The sequence below is a fragment of the Drosophila erecta genome, unplaced genomic scaffold (genome assembly GCF_003286155.1).
Source record: "Drosophila erecta strain 14021-0224.00,06,07 unplaced genomic scaffold, DereRS2 tig00000152-arrow-arrow-pilon, whole genome shotgun sequence".
NCBI lineage: Eukaryota > Metazoa > Arthropoda > Insecta > Diptera > Drosophilidae > Drosophila > Drosophila erecta.
This window is the reverse complement of record NW_020825211.1, coordinates 425,734-446,485: the sequence shown is the minus strand read 5'-3', so window position 1 is coordinate 446,485 and position 20,752 is coordinate 425,734. Positions and strand designations below refer to the sequence as shown.

Here is a 20,752-nt window from a genome sequence, read left to right as displayed (position 1 = left end):
ATATTATTATATATTATATATTATATTATATTATATAATAGACTAGGGGCCAACGGCCAACCAACTACATACACCAAACTAAATGCAACAAATTGCTACAAATTTTTTGTCAATCGTCGTCGCTCGCTTGCAAACATACAAACAATATTAATTTGTTTTTATCTCAGGTTAAAAACAAATAAATACCAATTAATACAAATACAAAATATCATGCATCTCTTTTCCATTTTTCGTCGTCTTAAAACTTCAATTAAACATAGTACATAAACGCATGCAAAAAAGGCAAAGCAAAACAAAAATTAATTACAAATTAAAAGGAAAGCAACTTAAATCAGAAGTAAATATTTTTCAAAATTTTTAAATGTTTATACCTAGACAAACTCAATTGAATTAACAACAAAGTAAACTATTATAAATGACTTACTGTACTTGAGCATGTAAAAACAAAGTAACAAAGTAACTAACTAAACTAAACTAAACTAAACTATGGTTAATGGTTAATTAAAGATCTAAGCTGAGAAAAATAACTTCGCTACGCAAAATGCCTGTAAATATTTTAGCCCTAATTTATTTATATTTATATTATAACAATACATTGTTTTGTTAACCTATGATTTTAAGGATATGGAACGTTTTCCAGGGGCAAGAAGATGGTCTCCCAGCCTGAGGGAATCTTTTAGTTTTCGGAGCAAGAAAGAACAACTTAATATGATTAATGGAGTGTTCCGGCCTTGGATGTTTCTTATAAAAACGTATGTTTACAGTGTCTGCTCCAACGGTTGTAGTATGAATTAGTGAATTCGATCAAATCAAAAATAGACCCAGCCAATCTTCTTACCCCAAAATGGAATCTGTGGAGTGAGAACTTTGTGTAGTGTGAACCCATTGCCATATATAATGCAGTCCTAGTTTAATTTTAGTTAAGCAATCAAAGTGTGTTACCTCTTTGTTTTGTAGTTTTTTTTTTTTTGTGTGGCAGAGACTCGTTAAGACTAAATACGAAATATGCCAATCACATTTAGATATATACAGTGTATGAATAAATTCGGACGAGAAGGATGGTAGCGGATGTGCGGCACCCTTTCAACATTTATCCTTTATTCGTTTATTATGTAAATATAATTTGATTTGTTATTGCAGCTCATTTTTGGCTACTTTTATTTGTTGCGGGTTGGCATGGGAATATGTATGCATGTACATGTATACATTTATGCACACTATAGCCCCCCCTTTGTAATCAAAAAACTAAGCCATCGATTTTTGTGGCTCCCCTGTCTTCTGCTCCACTGTGCTTCCCGATTTTATCCCCCTTCGTCCTCGTCCTCGCACTTATCATATAAATTAGAGTTGGGATATGCAAATGCATTCAAGGCGACGAGGGGGTTGATTGTGTAAAAAGGGGTCGTCGTGTCGATTATGAGAAACTTCTTTGGCTAGATGAAATGGAAAAATTCCTTTGCCGCGGCCCAAAAAGTATTCTCCAAAGAATTTCCGATTAAACTTTTCCTTTCTACGCTGCTTTTCTGCGCAAAACTCCTTTCGTCGGCTAGGGAAACTTTTTCGTTCGTCTCTGCTGCTTTCTTTATTTTCCATTTTTTTTTTTAAGTTCTTTAATTTATTTTTTTTTTTTTTGTGTTAGCCTTTCCTGTTTCTGGATTAGCAAAAGGGGGTTGGCTTTTCTTGGCCACTTGGCTGCCATTAGATCCGAATTCCCATCATCCCCCTTTTGGTTCAGCTGTTGTTTGCTCGGCCACTTCAGCATCTCCCCGCACTCCACGCTCTCAAGCACTTTTTATAAACCAAATTAAATTTATATGCCCCTACAGCTAAAGCAGCCCCCCAGCCCCCAGCCCCAATCCCTCCTCTTAACCCATGCTCGCCTGCCGATGGCTGTGTTGTTTTTTTGTGGGCCAAGCCAATCCCAGGCTCTCGACGCTGTCAACTGCCAATTAGCTGAGCATTTTTCAACATTTTAAATTGTCTTCCCAGAGTGCGTGGTGCCCCATTCCCATTTCCGAAGGGGTCTTTTCCAAGGCGGGGGGATTAGGTCTGGGCGACACTTGAGTGAGACGTCCAAGCGATTTTGCTTTTATAACCCCGAATACCCATTGCGAGTATTCGGCAAGGGCATGTCCACTGACAATACCCCTTGAAAAGAGTAGCCGATCATGCCCTGCAGTGTGATCAGCCTATTATGGGTTTAACCCATGGCATAGGTGTTCAAATGCAGTCAACATTTTAAACTTTTTTGATTTTAGTTTTGAGGTTTCGTGTACGTGAAGCTCCATGCCTTTAATTCCAACTACTCAACAAAAATCTTCCAAATAAATAAGTATGCATATTTAAAGCATATAGAGAATATTCTTTGAGGAGAAACAAAGAATACAACTAAGTGTGGACTGAAAAACGTGTTAAACTTTGATTCCTTTGAATGTACATTTCAATCTTTTCCTATTTTTTATATCACTTATTTCTGAATGTTTTCAAATAATTGTATAAAAAATATATAAAATTAGGTGTATGTATTTATAACCAATACAAATGTTAATTGATAAAGAAAGACAATTTTCAACTTAGAACAAAAGCAGATATAACCAAATAAACTTCTTCCTGATAAGCTAAGCATATTTATATATAAATATCAGATACATATATGAAAATATACATATAGAATACTTTGTTATTTTTATTTGCTTTTTTGATAACTGATTAATACTTGAATTTACAATTAAGTGAAGCATGTTAAAATATAAAGATAATGATAATCGTTTCACAAATCATTTTTTCATTTACCAATTTTTGCTGCAATCAAAAGGATTTTTGTTCCATCTCTAGATCAAAGACAAAAATTTATAATGTTAACAACTACTGACTAAGTAAATTCCCATATAAATTATTTAAGAAACCACGTTCTTTGTTTCATTTTTTGTAACATGTGAGAAATAATCAAAGTCCTGTGTAATTCCAGCTCCCGAATCCACTTGAAGCCACGCGCTTCCAATTAGGAGTCCAATTGGACTGCCAATTGCTTTTGATCTTGGCGGCGAGCAATCATAGGGTAGCACTGGTGCGAGAGCAGTGCGCTGCCGCTCGCTCGCGCTGTTTGTTTTAGTTGTTGCTTTTGTTGTTCGGCTGTCAGTTGTGCAGCGCGTGCTTCATTTATCAAAAAGCAATTACAATGTTATTTCGATAAAGATGCTCCAATGCTCCCAATGGACACGCCCACACTCACGCCCGCGCCCCCGCCCCCGCCATCGCAAGCACACACAAACACACAGGCACACCCAACAAGCAAATATGTACAAAAGAAATGAAATTCAGCGGGAGAGAGCCAGAAAGCAGGAGAAGAGCAAGTGGAAGAGGAGAGGGGCCCACCTGCCAAATCCAAATCATTTGCCAAAATCCACCTCTCTCTTTCCGCTTAACCCTTAGTCACCCCCACCCTTAACCCCTACTCCGGGCCCAACCTTGTTTAGCTTTTTGATTTTTATTTTGTAATATAAATTATCAAACACGTAAAAGTAAGAACCGAAGGCAACCTTCGAAGCGCTGAGAAAACAAAAGCAACAACAGCTGGTGTCGAAGTAGTAGCAGCGGCTTTTTAGTTGCGTTGCTTAACATGTACTAAGATTAGATCGGATTTAAATTTAAAATACTTTTCTTTTTTTATGATAAGATGGTAAACAAATTTCTCCAAAGTTGTTAACTGATTCTAATCAAGGACCTGCTGCTACTATCTTGACCGCAGTTGTGCACATATAGAGATATAGGGGACCTCCAAACATATTGTATTACAACACGATGGAGATGAAAAAAAAGGAAGTATAAACAACAAAAATTATTAATTCTAAGTAGACAAAAGATAGAAGTGGAGTAGAGTATAAAGGAGAAGGCGCGGAGGAGGCGGAGGAGCAGATGAAGCGCAAAGCAAACCAAATAAAATTAGACTACGACTAAAAGGCAAACGAGAAGAGAACAGAAGAGATAACTTGGCTTTTTGGGTGGCTGGAAGGGGGTGGCGCAGGGTGGCCGGCGGGAAAAGTGGGCGGGGGTGGGTGGAAAAGCGAGCATGTGTTTGTGCCATAAAAGGTTTCTCATTACAATTTTGTTGTTGTTCCCGCTGTTGTTTTTCTTTTCTGTCTTGTGTCTTGTGTCTTTTTTTTTCATTTTCTGGCCAAGGGTCGTCGCATCGTTGCACAAAATTACTTTTTTCCTTTCCCCCAAAATGTGCCAGCGGCCAAAGGGGGGAGGGGCGGCCCTGATTTTGCCGGGGAGCAGGGAGGTGGGCCAAGGGAATAAGGCAACTACAACAGCATCAGCAACACACTGCGAGGAAAAGGGGTGTTCGACTTAAGAATCTATACCCAGTGCATCTCTATCATTGGGCAGATACAATATCTACAGAATATCCGCAAACTGCAAAGTTCGTGTACTTACAATTATGGAGCTTTATCTCCGATATACGGCTAATTTATTGTACTTTTTGTTTTTAAGCGAAACCCGCACTTTATTTTGGGTTACTGCAAATTATTATACCAATCAATGCAGTAATTGGCGAGTGAAAGTGAGCGCGAAATGTGCTCATTATGTTATGATTGCGGGCAAAACTTGTCATGAAGGGAAATTCAAAACCTTGCCTTCCGCTGGTAATTTACCTTTCCTCTTAATTGGCATCAGATTCGCCGCCCTTTGGGCCCCAATTGTTTTTCCAGTGCAGCGATAGCAGCAGCCGCAGCAGCCGAAGGGCGATTGCTGTTCAAGGCAGTTTATCGGGTAGCAGGGCAAGGGAGGGGGGTGGAGTGGGGTGGAGTGGGCGCCAAGGCGGCCAAGGCTGGTCCGGAAAATTGATAAATTTCTGTGGCAAATTTCCACAAATATCAAAAGATTAGAGCAACTTTTCAATTAAGAAATGGAAACTAATCTCAATCATTGCAGGGACAGGCGGCACTGGAGCTTCACTGGCCCCACAAATTGCCCCTTTTGGGGCAACCAGCGGGTGTACAGTGCTACTTGGCTAATCCGAACTTACAATGGAACTTAAAAGTTATTACTCGCTATGGGAAATTTAAATTCCTTCTCAAAGAAATTACAAGTAAATATACTTAGATAACTCGTTCATTGAAGATATTGTACTTAACTCGAAAAAGTAGTACTATGAAATGGATAATACCATCGATTGGCAGCTTGCAACGCTTACTGTTTCGGAACAATGGAGGAATATCTATAAAAAACTTATTACTTACGCTTGTTTGGAGTTTGGATATTATGTGTGTTGTTTTTGTATTGTTCCTGTGAGGCTCCACTGTACTCGACGTCGGCAGAGGCGAGAGCAGAGCGGCTGCAGCTGATACTAATACTCGTACTGATGGAGATGCTGAATCAGTTTGATTTTGATACGGAGATATGCTCTCTCTCACACACACACACACGCACACAGATGCTCGTGCTGTTTATAGCGAGCGCACACCCACGTGGAAGTGAAAAGTGGGAGTGTAGGAGTAGTGGGTGGGGCAGATGGGCCGAGGGAGGTGGAGAAGAAGACGGGGAGGAGAGCGAAACGGACAGGTTGCATGCAACACGTTCGAGTTGGCTGCAAGGGATAACGGTATCGAGATATCCCTATATCCCATTTTCCTGCCAATGCGTCGGCGCCTTGCCCCCCGCCCCCCCCCCCTCCCCTCACCTCCTTCGCCTGCCACGCCCCCCCACTCAACACGCCCCTTTTGGCGTGGCACAATTCGCGGGTTCCGCTGCTCACATTTAACCTTACCAAAGGTTACAATACGTCGCGGGAGCGGAGACTGCAGAGAGGAGAGTGCGCCAGTGGAAGAAAGGAGCGCCCAAAAGGAGTACTGCCAAAATCAGCGAAAGAGAGAGAACGCAAAAGGGAGTGGAAGTGAGAGCGGTAAAGGGGGGCGGCAACAACAAAAACAAAAACAACAATGGGTGACAGCTGCACCAGAGATGCCAAAATATCGAATCAGCGGCGAAGGAGCTAGAAAAGCTAAGAGACACTGGAAAAAATCAAAGTACATATGTACATATATGTGCTTGATTGTCATTCGTAAACTACTTGCCTTTCATAAGTATGCGTAGGTGATTAAGAGTCACATTTACACTTCAATGAAACAAAGAAATTTGTGTAATTTGAGATCGTCCTAAAAGGCGCAAAAGAACTTTCTGTAGGCTCGCCGATCCACTTTGACCAGCGAGGCACTGAACAGGATTTCCGAAATATGTACATCATAGACATAAAAATTCCATGTAAGGAATACAAGTTAGAGTGACACCACTGAGGGGCCAGGACATCCAGGATGGGAGTGGAAGGAAGCAGCGGGCACAGCTGACAGCCGTGAGACGTCTTGATTCCCAGCATTATCCTCGATGATTTCCATTGTTCGCCGACACTTGTCTGCGGAGATTCGCCGGGGATTAGGATTACGACGATTGCAGGATGACGGAGAGTTTAGGGAACACAACGCCTGTCACTTCTGTGATTTGATTCAGTCACGTGTATTGATTCATCTTGCGCAATGCGATTTCGAGCATTTCATAGTCTACTTTCGGGGGCAGGAGTGGGTATCTCTGTAGAAGATTGCCTATTGTTTTATCCCAATTAGATTGCGGAAGACAAATTGACATGTTCCTTCTAACAACTACTCATTTGGAAATTTTTGAATAGACATTGAAACCATTGAAGCACATTAACATCCAATCTTGCTGGATTTGCCAACACGATTTCCTTGTAACCTCGATAAATGATGGAAAATCCGTCTTTAAAGGTCATCATACTCCTTATTCGATGAGAAGTAGAGTTTAGCATGTAGTCCTTCGATAAAACGAAATCGTTTGTTTATTTCGGCTCAAAAGGTTTGTGGAATATAAGTAGATATAAAAGGAAATGATAATAATACAAAAATAATAATATATTGTACAATATGTTAATGTTATTATTTTCTTATCGCTCTCTCTTTCTTTCATAATTCATTTATACTCATAATAATAATAATAATAGTTAATGGATTTTCTTTGCTTCTCGATGCCCCCCTCATCATCTTCATCTTCATCTGCATCATCATCATCTCCTCTCATCGGCGACGGCAACTAATCAGTTAATATATAGTTCTAAGCTGCGTCCTCCTCCTCAGTTACAATTATATTTATCATAGATATTATCTAGTTTTCCACAGTGCTAGCTGGTTTGTGTTTTCATCGATCTCATTTTATTTTTTAGACTTCTCTGGTTGCTTGCTGTTGATTTTCCGCTTTAAGTACGTGCGCACAGGAAATAACAATACATAATTTAATATATATCCGCGTGATCGTGTGTGTTTTTCGGTGTCTTTGTATATATATATTTATATTATGAACGTGTTTAGCGTTGTAAATAAGAAGGAATATCAGGGGCTGGCCAACAGAAGCCGGAACCGATCAAAAAGACTCAGGACGGGGCAAAAAACAAAAACACTCATACTCATTACATATAGAAATAACAAATAAACTGCTCGAAATGGCATCAAACATCGTTCAACTCGCTCCATTTCGATTCGATTAGAATGCTAAGCTTTTTAAATGCTTCCGCTACATAATTCACAATCGGTTTTAATACATATCTTATATTTTCCTTCTTCTTTTTTGTTTGCCATTGTTAGTTGCCATTTATTATGGGGAATAGTGGATTTGACTTTTATTGTCTTAACTTAAAACTGAAAGTTGTCTTTTACACACAAAAGTTTACACACCATTTAAAGTGAGAGAATTATTAATAATAAAACAAGACAAACGTAAAGATTGATTTGACAAGTAGTGTGTTTATATATAGTATAGATATAAATTAGAAAAAATATATAAGTTAACTGCTTTTGGGCGGGCGGGCTGTATCCCTCACTTTCTCAGCTACCGAGCTCCGACTCCGACTAACCCGGCTAAAAAAACAAACAGTCTGAGTCTGAACAGCGCTGTGCGCCGATTTGGAAAATGCTCTGATCTAGATGCGATTACGTGGGTGTCTCTGTGTTTTACTGTGTGTGTGTGATAACTTATTTTACAATAAATGTGTGACAACCACAGTGTGTACAGTGTGTGTGTTTTCTTAGTGTTGCCGCTGTTGTTGATGCTGCTCCTGCTGCTGCGCAAGTTTGCCGTGTGTTCTATTACTTCCGATATTAGGCTAATCTGGTTTCGCTTTAATACAGTTGCAGTTCTACTCGGCGGTCACCGCCGCCGCCGGCTGTTGCTCGGGGAATCCACTGACCTCCGTCTGCTCCACCTGCTGCTGGCCATCGAGCACGTACTGGATGCGCAGACGCATCCGCAGTGTCGCCTAAAAACGTTGCGAGAATTTGCTATTGCTTCAAATAGAACATAGCCCATCACTACTCACATTCGACGTGGCTACCACGCGCATCTCCTGCGTTATAACTCCACCGGGAGGCAGCACCGAACCGGATGGCGTCAGCATCTGCAGCTGGAAACTCCTTTGCACAGCCGCCTGATAATCATTCAAAAATGTGAATCGAATGTGAAACAACAGAATATGTTGCAAGCCATTTTACCTGCAGCAAGTACTGATCCAGGGTATTGTCTGAGCTATTCGTGGTCGTCATATAGATACGCATGCAGTCGCTGCCCCTGACCGAAACCAGTTGCACCAGTAACCCATCTTTGTCCAGCGCCGTCAGCCTGGGACCCTGTGGAGGCTACAAGAATGGAGATTAACCAATGGCTAGCGAATGGAAATGGGTACACCCACCACTACTACATTGTTGGAGGCAGCCGTGGGATTCAGATCGCCCAGCAGACCGCCGGCATGGCCATCGATGAGGTTGCCAACTGGAGCTGGAGCCGACAGAGGCGCTGATGCAGCCGTTGGGGCTCCCAGTCCACCCAGCATGCTGGCCAAATCGTTGCCGTTTGTGGGTATGCTGACGGAGCTGTCCAGGCCAGATCCAAAGCCGCCCAAGTCCAGGCCACCGAGCATGTTATTCATGTTTGCCGCACTGCTCTGGTTATTGTCCCCGGCCATGGCCAGAATGCCACCGCCTCCTCCTCCGCCCGCCGGCGCACCCGTCGTCGTGGACGATGGCGCGGATAGATCCAAATCGAGCAGATCCAACAGATCCTGGTTATTGGAAACGGGCGCAGCCACATCGTTTGCATTGCGCGAGTTCTTTTTATGCACGGCATTCGAGTGATCTGTAGCCGCCACCAAATCGCCAGCGCCGCCCGCCGAGAGATCCGTGCTGCCTAGCAGATCCAGCAAAATGTTCTGCAAGAGATTAGGGAGTCTATGAAAATCAGTTTAGCGGGTAGGATGAGTAACCCAATATACCGTATTGTCACCAAGGGTGTTCATATTGCTTTCGATAAGTGAGTGTCCGCCACCGCCGCCTCCCTCCACGCCATTTTCGATGACATCGGGACTGTTGTCGTCGAAGGAGCCGCCGCCGCTCTCGCCGTTCTGCGAGCTAATCCTGCTGATCTGCATGGCCGGCATCTTTTCCAGCAGCGGTGGTCGCAGATGCTTGTAATGGCCAAAGAGCTGCGTGAACTCCACGCCTCGCTGCTGCAGATCCACATTCAGGTGGCTGCCAAATGACGTGATCAGTGCCTGGATTTCCCTGTGTTGAATAGCGATTATATGAGTTGGGTTATCATCGTGGACGTGGGATGTGCTTGTACTTACTCCACGCACTGTTGCAAACGCGTGCTTAGCTTGGCTAGGGAGACCAGAGCATATTGCTTGCTTGTGGTCGAGACTTGAGCAGAGGTTAAAAACTTATGATACACAGCGATCAGATCACTCTCAGTGGGCCGTTCAAACTCTGCAAGTTGGAGACGAGGATCGACAATTGGATTGGGGAATGAGATTGCCGGCTACTTACCATCCTCGTTGGCGCCGTACATAAAAAGATCGCCGTACTCGCCTATGGCCCAGACGGCAACCTGCAGCAGCGGCTGCTTGTCCTCGCAGTGATTGGCCACCTGCAGCGACTCCCAGAAACGGTTCGTGATGTACGTCTGCTCCGGGACGGGACTGCTGGACACCAGCTGGATGGTGGAGGAGACGACGTCGTCGCGCACATAGTTGCCGGCCGCAATCAGCACGCTCAACTGCGTGTCCAGATGCCAGCGCGTGGTCGGGGAGTAACGCTCGGCGGCTAGGATCATGCCCGAGCTGCACTGCGCCTTGAACTCGGCATCCGCCTTCTCGAGGAAGAGCAGCAGCTCCTTGGTCATTGTACGTATGTTTTGTGCATTGATCAGCGCAAACGACAGCTCCATCGCCCGCCGACGGATCGAGACGTCCGGATCCTTGAGGCACTCCAGAATGGTGGTGCGATGCCGCTGCACCGCCGACGTGTCCGCGTGCACCGTTCGCAGCAGCGTGTTCAGCGCCACGTACCGTATGTTCTTGTCCGAGTTGAGCAGGAATCGTCCCAGGATATTGACGGCCAGGACGCGCAATCCGCCCTCCGAGCTGCCAGCAAAATGCAATCTCTTAGTTTGCAAGCCAAATCATAAGAAGGTAACCACTCACCGTATATCCATGATGGAGAGCACGGTCTCGTAGAGGATTGTGTTGCCCACATTCTTGCTCGTCTCCGTGTTGGTGGCCACCTGGGCCAGAATGTCGTTCATCGCCTCGGAGGCATCCGGATCATTGTGGCCCAGGATGCGCAGCAGTCGCAGGATCTTCACCTGCAGGAACGGATCGCTCACGCCGCTGACGTCGTGCTCCGGCGAATAGCCGCCCAGGATCAGGTTCTTCAGGATGCGCACCAAGTTCGGCACAATCTGGGGGCATTTACACAAAGCCATTAAAAATGCATTTCAGCCTCTAACACAATGCGGGAAATACGGAAAAGTTTGTGACAGTGAGCGTTTAATAAAGGGTGTGCAATTTTATGGAGTGTGCGTTTCGTGTACAAAGAACTTTAAAAACTTCAAGTGTGCAAATGAAACGAGAAAGTTCTAAGGCCCGGCTCAAAAAACTCTTGAGACACGGTCATCTACGAAAAACCCTTTATGTACAGGTCGTGTGTGTGGAGCAGTTGGGGAATTCTACCAAAAATTTCGTGTAGATCTAAGCCTCTTGGCCAAAAGTGAATTTCCGCTGGCCATGATTACATGTATGTATATGTCCGTGCAAGCGAAATGGTTGTATGGATCACAGGATTTATACAAATAGCAGGGTATTATATACAATCTGATGCAGCTGATCAAGGCAAGGGATATATCGCTATCAAAGCAGTTAGGCAAATGGCTTTTGTGGTAATACTGATAGTCCATATTTAAATTGAATTGTCTTTAAAGCAAACGATTTTCAAATGACATTTTGTACTCCGTTTTCATGGAAGACCGATAAGATAAATATATTATCAGCATCTTGTTATCAGAAATAGTTTATAGTTGCTGTCATGAGATAGATAACCAACCATTTTAAATTATTTTTGATTATATTTAATATGCTAGTACTAGTGCATTATTTAAATGGCTAGCGAGTAATTTCAACAACCGATTTGGATTTAGATATAAACTAGAGATATCGCTGGCTTAGACAGACATATACATAGGCAACACAGCATGGAACTCTTACAAAATCATACTTTTTACAATTTTATACATAGTGTGGGGGTATTAGGTAAATATAGAAGGCGTTACAGGTATATTTTCTAGTTAGGCGCAACAATCATACCTCTCGATTTCCGCTATCCTGGCAAGCAAATTACAACAAATTTCATTTTGTGTTTTGCGCGGTATTCGAATTCGATCAAAAACAAACAAGCGTTAAAAAATCGTAAGTATACAGGTTGATCGAAACGATAAGGAGTGTGGGATGTGGTTAAAAAATTGGCAGATACTTTTTTCAGGGTTATATATATGTACATACATTTATAAATATATATACATATGTATATATATTTATATATGGGCAAAATGGGTGATAGCAGGATAAAAATATGGTTTAATTATGGTACTACAGCAAATGGCAAATGGGCGCGATAATTGTACACAAAAATTGCTTTGGCTTGGAACCCGCATTTTGGGGGCGTTTGCCTTTTTTAATTTCCCGAGCGCCATACTAATGAGGATTAATGAGGAGGAAACCCAGATGCAGCAGGAGCAGCAGCAGTGGCAGTTGATGAAGTAGAAGGCCTCTGCCGCGTTAACTGATTCCGAGGACGTGACTCCGTCGCTGGCACCAAGTCAACTTACCTTCTTGAAGTGCATCAGCGTGTCCGAACTGTTCTCGCACATCTCCGTGATCAGCGTAACGCCAGTGATCAAGATTCCTAGAGGAGAACGCATTGACAATAAGTTGCAGAGCAAAAACTAGTTTATATTGCACAGATCTATGAACTCCTTCCACTTAAGGTAAACCTACCATGATTCTTCTCGCTGAGCAGGGAACGCGTAGCCGGCAAAAAGATCTCCATCAGCTCGGGCACACGGCGGATGACGCGGAAGGCGCACAGCGTCGCCTTCTTGCGAATGTACGTGTTCGGGGACTTCATCAGACGCTCCACCTCGCTGGCCAGATCCCGGGCCATTTCCGGTGATGCGATCGCACCCAGAGTGCACAGGGCCAGGCCCACGACGAACTGCGTCGAGCTGTTCAAGTCGCTGCAATTTGTGATTGTGTAATAGGTTAGTAAGTGCTAGTGAAATGCAAAATCCGATACCCCGACCAAAGCTTACTTCTTCAAGCAGTTGGTGATGAGCAGGTGGACATCCTGCCGCTCATCCAGCAGCAGCATGGCGCCCAGGTAGCCGATCCGCTTGTCTGTGAACCGCGTGCTGGCCGTCAGCTTAAGGCACTCCAGTTGGCCAAAGTGAGCCGGATAGCCGAGCATGTGTATGTACAGCAGCTTGGCAATGTTGCGACAGCTGTGGGCGCATATGATAAACATTATATAGTAGCTATAGGGCCATCTATATAGCTGACATGACTCACCGCCAGACGGAGTCCTCCTCGCGGAACGTGCTCCGTATGTAGGCGCACTCTTTGTTGACCACCGCCCGCTCCTCGGCGGCGGTTCTGGCGGCGCGAATCTGTCGGATGAGGTCGCGCAGGCGTGTGGGCGTAGGCATTCTGACTGTGGGCGAGAAATGGAAATGAATATGTTGATGAATCGGGTTTCGTCTGGCCGTTGATCTCTCTTAACGCCCAGTCTGTGTCTTTCGTTTCATGTCAAGGATTTAGCTAAATTTGCATGTCGAATACCACTTGAAATCAGAAATCAAATATTTCTATGCATACAAAGTGCAGCATACTTCTAGCCACCTTTCGGGTGATCCTCATTCTGATTGGCATAATCTACCAAGTGGGATTCCCTGCTGTGCACTTACCTCTCTCCACCGCCTCTGTGAATGCTTGCCGTATGGTGGCCATATTGAAGGCTGGATTAAATCTGCCGAGGAAGAGGTTAAATAGGTTTAAATGGGGATAGTAATCCGGGGATGTGGGGACTGCAGTTTAGGATCCTACCCATGCTCGGAGTTCATTGTGGCGGCGAGAAACGTTGAATCACTTGTGTGGCAGCCTTTTGTCCGCTCCTTCTTTTATTTGTATCTGTTTTTATTTTTTCTTTTTTTTTGTTATTATTATTAGGTTCTATTATGCTTGGATTTGTTAACTATTTGCCGGCCTATGTGCTCTCCTGTTTTCTTTTTGTTGCTGGGCGGCGGTGCAACAACACAAATTAGCGAAACGAACAAACGGTTTTTCCTCTGCAGATCTTCCACGCACACACCTGCACTCCCACACAACACACACACATGCACACACAGAGAACAACAGCCGGCCGCTATTTTGTTGCACTCGCTCTCTTACTCTCTCGCTCGCTCTCTTTCAAAGCTAATGGAATTGGAAAAAAAACAAGCTGAATAGTTTAACTAAAAGCAGTGACAATTACCGCTGGCTGACATAAAGTAGATCGCTGTTGTTATGAAACTGACATCTCAGATGCGTGCGTGTGTGAGTTGGCTCAAACAAATACGTTTGATCTCTCTCTCTGGCCAAGGCAACAACAAATTACTGTGCTTTACTCACTTCAGTTGGGAGCGCAATGCAAATTGATTAAATGATTAATGCACACACATACACATGCAGAGACAGTCAAACGCGCGCAAAGGGTTTCCAATGTCCAATTGGAAAAGGAGAAGCTGTTAGGCCAAAAGAATCCAACTTGTTTACGGATGTCCACTTAATATTTTATTAATTGAACTGGGCAAAAAACGAAAACAGCTGCCAGCGATAGCATAACTGACATACATACACACATATCGATTGCATTAAAAAGTCATGAAATAACGTCACTTCTATATACCATATAGTATATATTTAACACGTAGGGTTTTTTTCTTGCTAGCTTTCCTCGTTTGTTTTCAATGTGATTTTTCGCCTGCTAATTTATGCGATTCACTGGAAGGCCCACACACACTTTCACACACACATACGCACACACACATGCATGCATGCCTTTTGGGCCAACAAGAAAAGGGCAGGAAAATCTATGGCACACTTTTCAACGGGCATTTCCGTTTAAAAAAATTTGATGCATTGACGGACTTGAAGGCGTTACGTTTTTTTTTGTTAATGGATGGCCAAGAAACGCGTCAGCTTTTAAAATACAAAATTTAACAACGCGACAAAAACTAAAAAAAAAATTTCAACACACGGCCCGTCGTCGCAAGTACACGCACACACCTTCGCTTTTAACTGGAATGATTCTGCAATTGAATAAATGCCTATTCTAGCACTGCATTTACGCTTTAGCACATGTTCGCTGGGCCAACTTGGCGCTGGTTAATCGCTATTTTAAACGCCACAAAATCAACGTAACAAGTAAAAAAAAATGTTTCGTCGAGAATATGTTGATGATGAGCGCAACAGTGGTAGTGGGTGCGAGCGAGAGCGCGATATTTACAAGCAGTGTGCCCGAAAGGCACTAACGCGTCGCGCTGAAAGGCGTTAGCGCATTTGGGCGCACAGTGGTTTTCAGCGAAAAAGAAAGAGAGTAAAAACTATTGTAATAGAGTAAAAACAAATATAGGCTCTATTGCACTTATGTATGTGTATGTATTCAATTATTTTATATATATATATTTATATTATTTTTATATATTTGTATATTATGCCAGACAAACATTTGTGTGTAAAGACCAAGGCGAAGGCCTAATTGTATTTAGATGGAGAATAACCAAATTAACCGTTTTGATCTTCTTATTAAGTAAAACATAGCAAAAATATAGAGATATTTGTATTTCTAAGAAGTTAAATAATATTTCAGTTAATTTGATTTTCTTATCAAAGTAAAAATGCACTTTTGTATATTTCTATGTCATTGTATTTGAACCGCTACAACTCACATGGAATGCAATGCAATGCTCAACATGGAGTTAAATATGATAACAACAGAACAATAAATTGCATTTTAATTAGCATTACCAAGCACTTTGGGGTGATTCAACGATTTCCCTTTGCCACACCACAGCACAAATAAAAAAAATACCGCTACGCATAGCGGTCAACAGACGGTCACACTGCGATAACGTCATTTTTGAAACACATTTTCAAAAGTTTCATTTTCCAAATATCGACTGGCGAATCTTATAGGGAATGTACGAGTACCGGGCGGGATTTCATCTCACCTGCGATTGTTCTCCGGCGGCAGAACGCTCCAGTCCTGCTCGTAATACGGATACATCGTGGCTTCTCACTGGAGCACGGAACTAAACCGACTGGAATGGGAACGGGAGTGCGTTGGGTATGGAAATGGCAGCGATAAGCGGCGAGTGCTCCACATAGGCCTTATCTAATGTACACTAATAGTTAACAGGTAACGCTCTGCTTTTCTTTAGCTATAGGTCTAGCTATCTAGCCCTAGCTGGCGGCCGATCATTTCCAGTCCGAGCGGTGGGAACTCCTGCGGAAGACTGACGATTCCAGTGCCACTCACCAGGTGTTTTTTTTTTGTATTTAATGTTCTTCTGCCTTTGCCTTTTGGTGGCACACACAGCACTTATCTATCGGGCTGATAATGGTAATAATGCTCCCCTCGCCGTGAGAACAACACAATCCCGGCTGGTTGTTTCTTTTCGCGGTTCGGCTTCGTTCGGTTCGGACAAGCGGAGCCCCATTGACAACCGCCATATCGAGGTGTAGTACGAGTGCAGTGCTGTTAGATAAAGCCGCAACTCTCCCCATTTCGGTGGACCTCGAATCGCCCACACATACTCTATAGCTAACGATTAACCATGGCAGATGTGAATAAGTTCAGTTTTATTACATTTTTGGGATCCCAATACCCAAGTATCTGGGTTATTTATAGAAAACTCCAGTAACTATAAACAAACTTGTAATAAATAGATTATACATAAACAAATGTTCAATTTTTTAAAACCAAGTACGTCTTCAATGGGTTTGCTATATAACATACGATATATACAGAAGTCTAAAAAAATGTCCCTGCCAAGCATACACAACTTCTAATACTTACGAATCCTTGCACTTGTTAGGCTAATAAGCATTACGTTCTCTGCCATTGTAAGAATTGTATTTGTAATTTGTTGTCCTGGTCTCTTAGCTTTCTAACATTAATTTCGTCATTTACAAGCTGTAGTTTACCGAAAAGAAATCCAGTTAAGGCCTTTGCAGATAAAGCAACATTTTTAGCAATGTACAATTGGTATCTCACAATCTCCTCCGGCTATTACATATAAGCGTTATTCTATGCCCTTAACTTACAAAAGTACAAGTCTAATTAAAGCCAGTGGAAGGCCCACTACCAGGCCCGTGTATTCTCCTTGTCTTCTAATCGTTTTCCCGCGGCGGCCGGACCACCGCATGTCGTTTGATGGCCTCCACCAGCCACTTGATTCCCTCGTCAACGCCCTCGCCGTGCAGCGCGGATACGGGAATGGTGAGGCAATCTCGACGCCCGATTAGAGCGCCCGCCTGCTGGAACACTGGCTTGATCTCCCGCACGCCCATCACATCCGGCAGATCCTGCTTGTTGGCCAGGATGAGCAAAGGTACTCCGGACAGCAGTTCGTTTTTGATCATCTTGTCTATAGATGTTGAGGCATATATTAGATTCTTACAGAGTATGTATGTAAAAGTCGATATTTTTCTTTCAAATAGTGCGAGTAATAACAAAGATCATCTTAAAAAATGGTATCAAATCATGATGAATCCCGAGTATTTCAATAAATATAAATTCAAAGACTACTTTTACTTACCAAAGATCATCTTGGACTCGTCCATGCGCTCTCTATCGTTGGAATCAATCACGTAAATGACGCCATGCGATTCCTGGTAGTACTTATCCCACAGAGATTGCAGCTCCTGCTGGCCACCAAGATCCCAGAAGCTGAGGCGTACGCCCTGGACGTCGATGGTGCCGATGTTGAGGCCCACCGTCGTCGTGATCTTGCTGGGATTGAGACCCTTGTAGTTCCGCGTGAATGTGGTCTTGGCGGCTTCCAAGTAAGTCTACGTGGGCAGAGGTGTTAGTTTCCGTCCAATCTCTGATGGATGATTAAATGGATGATCCAACTGCATACCGTTTTGCCAGCATTGTCCAGGCCCAGGATCACCACGCAGTAGTCGTCCTTCTGAGTCATGTACTTGTAGAAGCCGTGCATCAACGTGTACATCGTATTGTCTTTTGGCCAACATAAAACAAACTTAAATTGTTGACTGCACTGCTAGCGATGGCACTACCAGCGACTAGGGCGGTGCGATAGTATCGAGTGGGCAAGCGTAGCGGGAAATTAGCTAGATAAATGTATTGCCTAGAAAAAATTAGAATAATAAAAATACAAATAATACATAGGAACAATACATTCGAATTTGGGAATTTTCTGACCACCTCTGATTTGTAATATAAAAATTATAAGAATTTTGATCAAAACATTCGAAATAATGGTCTCAATATGGATTGTCATACCTCGTTATGTTCGTAATTAATTTCCAAATCGAACTGTGTTCAAAAATGGGAACTCTATTTGTTTGCCATTTTTGTGATGTTACCCCTTACATAGGCAATACGCAATATTTGGAATCCATAATTAAAAGTGACCAGACTCGATAGCTTATACCGTACTTGCAGTCTGGCAACCCTATATCCCTACGCTTGTATGTGTGTCCGTGTGCATGCGTGTTTTTTTCCAAATTTCCATTGTATTTTTTGTGGCTTGCAATTTGAAAAAAGTGGTTTCACGTAGGAATTAAGTCGCCACAGAGAACACATCAGCTATGTCGCTATCGAGCCTGCTGCCCACGCCGACGAACGCGGTCTGGGATCGGGAGGACGAGCGTCGCCTGGCCGCCCGCGGAGCACCAAAGATCGGAGCCCTGGTCTCCGCCAAAATCGCTGCTCCGCCGTACGGACAGCGCAAGGATTGGGTTCCGCATACGGAGGCGGACTTCGGCGATGGCGGTGCCTTCCCGGAGATCCATGTGGCGCAATATCCACTAGGTGGGTTCCTACTAGTGCTAATCCCACTTTCTCTTTGGTTGCAGACGATATCGTCGTGGTTTGGTGGTGCCATTGGGGTCCCCAATGGGCCATGAGCAGCATTTTGAAGCGTGCCTTATTAAATGGAAACCATTCCTCCATCTCCTTCTTCTTGACAGGTCTGGGAGCACCAGGAAATGTGGGCAAGAAATCGGATGCTCTGGCCGTTCGCCTGGACGACAAGGGAAAGGTTAAATACGATGCCATAGCACGCCAGGGACATGGCAAGGACAAGATTGTGTATTCGTCCATTTCGCAACTGCTGCCGGCGGAGGTGTTGGCTGAAGATGCTGATGAACTACAGCGCCCAGACGAGGAAACGGTTATGGAGACGACGGAGGAGACGCGCCTGGCGCTAGAGAAGCTGACCAACCAGAAGATCACCTCAGCGCTGCCCGTGCGCCATGCCCAGAAGGCAGGTCCCGCCCAGTACATCCGGTACACGCCCTCGCAGCAGGGCGATGCCTTCAATTCGGGCGCCAAGCAGCGTGTCATCCGTATGGTGGAGGCTCAGCTCGATCCGATGGAGCCGCCCAAGTTCCGCATAAACAAGAAGATTCCACGAGGGCCTCCATCGCCTCCGGCACCTGTCCTCCACTCACCATCACGCAAGGTGACGGTCAAGGAGCAAAAGGAGTGGAAGATCCCGCCCTGCATATCGAACTGGAAGAACGCCAAAGGTGCGACCTAATATATCTAATATATCATCTTCATTTTCCTAATTGAAACTTTGCCTCGATTTCAGGTTACACCATTCCCCTGGACAAGCGTCTGGCAGCCGATGGACGTGGTCTGCAGCAGGTGCACATCAACGAGAAGTTCGCCAAGATGGCCGAAGCGTTGTACATAGCTGATCGAAAGGCGCGCGAGGCGGTCGAGGCACGCGCCCAGCTGGAGAAGAAGCTGGCCCAAAAAGAGAAGGAGAAGAAGGAGGATATGCTGCGTATGATGGCACAGCGGGCTCGCGAAGAGCGAGCAGGACTACGAAATCCGGAGGCAGCCGAACCATCCGGACTAGGAGCTGGAGGGGCCGAGGCGCGTGAACGCAATGACTTGCGGGCGGAGCGGCAAAGGGAACGCCAGCGGGATAGAAACCTGCAGCGGGCGGCACCTGAAAAGCGATCGAAACTGCAGAGGGAGAGAGAGCGTGACATTTCCGAGCAGATCGCTTTGGGTTTGCCCGCGAAGAGTGCCGGCAACGGTGAAACCCTCTTCGATCAGCGTCTCTTTAACACCACCAAGGGCATGGACTCCGGTTACGGAGATGACGAGGCGTACAACGTGTACGACAAGCCGTGGCGCGACTCCAATACACTGGGCGCCCACATCTACCGACCCAGCAAGCAGGCGGATAGCGATAACTACGGTGGTGATCTGGATGCCATTGTAAATACCAAGCGTTTCGTGCCAGACAAGCAGTTCTCCGGTGCCTCCAGAGATGCGGCCGCTGGTCAGCGGAGTGGACCCGTGGAGTTCGAGAAGGAGGAAGATCCCTTCGGTCTGGATCAGTTCTTGAACATGGCCAAAAAGGCGCCCAAGCGAGCCGAGGAGAAGAATAACGAGCGCAGCAGCCATTCGGATCGCAAGCGCAGCAGGCGCGATTAGATAAAAGCTTTAGCGTGAGGATCAGTAATCATCGTTGTACCGTCATCATCATCGCAAACACTATCATCATTCACCAACCAAACCAACTTTTTTAACTACTCCAAAAACTTGGCGAGAATTTCAATAATAATCACAGGATCTTGACATAACACAATTGTGTAGTTACGGGTGGTTTTCTTGTTATTTGGTATTGGTCGTCATCCTCTAATTTTGCGCTTCAAGGAACCGCAACCAGTGTACATCTGAGACAGAGCCACTGGCCAGTGACAGACAAATCACTGGTACAAGCCGAGGGGGTAAGAATACTTGCTTCCGGATCTATAATATAATACACACGCAGTATAGTAACTTTTAAAGTATGAAGGCCATCTTTATGGCGCCATTGAATCGATGAATAAAGTGACCAGCTGTTGCCAATAAGCTTTCCAACGGACTTTTTTGTAGTATGAAATACCACTCCATTTGATTTCATAAAGTAAATAGGAAACAAATAAATACTTTTAAGAAATAACTAATCCTGAAGTACTTTACTAAATGTAACGAATGTTGAGTGTTGCTCTGCTAATTTGAATTGTTCAAAATGATGTGTTCTTAAACTTGCTATTTGTTTCCCTCCTAGG

At 44.2% G+C, this 20,752-nt stretch overlaps 3 protein-coding genes across 10 annotated transcripts; 1 reads left to right on the top strand and 2 right to left on the bottom strand.

Annotated features, from left to right (window-relative positions):
* Positions 1 to 6,824: 6,824 nt before the first annotated feature.
* LOC6549894 (AP-1 complex subunit gamma-1) lies at positions 6,825 to 15,946 on the bottom strand. Of its 8 annotated transcripts, none has more exons than XM_015155366.2 (16): positions 14,714 to 14,980; positions 13,493 to 13,681; positions 13,354 to 13,415; positions 12,959 to 13,100; positions 12,703 to 12,891; positions 12,389 to 12,627; positions 12,220 to 12,296; positions 11,699 to 11,716; positions 10,541 to 10,797; positions 9,885 to 10,480; positions 9,686 to 9,824; positions 9,332 to 9,620; positions 8,753 to 9,268; positions 8,556 to 8,699; positions 8,384 to 8,491; positions 7,201 to 8,323 (listed from the first exon to the last, which is right to left on the bottom strand). In XM_015155366.2, exons 2-16 carry the CDS (start codon positions 13,507 to 13,509, stop codon positions 8,204 to 8,206), a joined length of 2,913 nt encoding a protein of 970 aa, XP_015010852.1. In that variant the 5' UTR covers positions 13,510 to 13,681; positions 14,714 to 14,980; the 3' UTR covers positions 7,201 to 8,203. The 8 variants fall into 8 exon arrangements, with proteins under 8 accessions (XP_001977371.1, XP_015010852.1, XP_015010850.1 ...); XM_015155364.2 differs by having other exon boundaries at positions 14,776 to 14,980; XM_026982627.1 differs by lacking the exon at positions 14,714 to 14,980 and adding an exon at positions 14,576 to 14,707.
* A 594-nt stretch (positions 15,947 to 16,540) lies between these two features.
* LOC6549895 (ADP-ribosylation factor-related protein 1) lies at positions 16,541 to 17,749 on the bottom strand. The gene is made up of 3 exons (XM_001977336.3): positions 17,572 to 17,749; positions 17,248 to 17,500; positions 16,541 to 17,076 (listed from the first exon to the last, which is right to left on the bottom strand). Exons 1-3 carry the CDS (start codon positions 17,662 to 17,664, stop codon positions 16,820 to 16,822), a joined length of 603 nt encoding a protein of 200 aa, XP_001977372.1. The 5' UTR covers positions 17,665 to 17,749; the 3' UTR covers positions 16,541 to 16,819.
* Positions 17,750 to 18,072: 323 nt separating this feature from the next.
* Positions 18,073 to 20,561, top strand: LOC6549896 (puff-specific protein Bx42). The gene is made up of 3 exons (XM_001977337.3): positions 18,073 to 18,488; positions 18,647 to 19,207; positions 19,273 to 20,561. Exons 1-3 carry the CDS (start codon positions 18,266 to 18,268, stop codon positions 20,130 to 20,132), a joined length of 1,644 nt encoding a protein of 547 aa, XP_001977373.1. The 5' UTR covers positions 18,073 to 18,265; the 3' UTR covers positions 20,133 to 20,561.
* The last annotated feature ends 191 nt before the right edge of the window (positions 20,562 to 20,752 follow it).

Excerpts from the sequence above, each read along its gene's own strand:
- LOC6549894 (XM_001977335.3), bottom strand. The coding sequence starts at position 15,713 with ATGTATCCGTATTACGAGCAGGACTGGAGCGTTCTGCCGCCGGAGAAC. Across the intron at positions 12,297-12,388 it reads GCTCAGCGAGAAGAATCATG|GAATCTTGATCACTGGCGTT; the intron begins GTAGGTTTACCT and ends GTTCTCCTCTAG. Across the intron at positions 8,700-8,752 it reads CCTCCAACAATGTAGTAGTG|CCTCCACAGGGTCCCAGGCT; the intron begins GTGGGTGTACCC and ends CCATTCTTGTAG.
- LOC6549895 (XM_001977336.3), bottom strand. The coding sequence starts at position 17,664 with ATGTACACGTTGATGCACGGCTTCTACAAGTACATGACTCAGAAGGAC. Across the intron at positions 17,501-17,571 it reads TGGACAATGCTGGCAAAACG|ACTTACTTGGAAGCCGCCAA; the intron begins GTATGCAGTTGG and ends CTGCCCACGTAG. Across the intron at positions 17,077-17,247 it reads CGAGTCCAAGATGATCTTTG|ACAAGATGATCAAAAACGAA; the intron begins GTAAGTAAAAGT and ends CAACATCTATAG.
- LOC6549896 (XM_001977337.3), top strand. The coding sequence starts at position 18,266 with ATGTCGCTATCGAGCCTGCTGCCCACGCCGACGAACGCGGTCTGGGAT. Across the intron at positions 18,489-18,646 it reads TGTGGCGCAATATCCACTAG|GTCTGGGAGCACCAGGAAAT; the intron begins GTGGGTTCCTAC and ends TCTTCTTGACAG. Across the intron at positions 19,208-19,272 it reads GAACTGGAAGAACGCCAAAG|GTTACACCATTCCCCTGGAC; the intron begins GTGCGACCTAAT and ends CCTCGATTTCAG.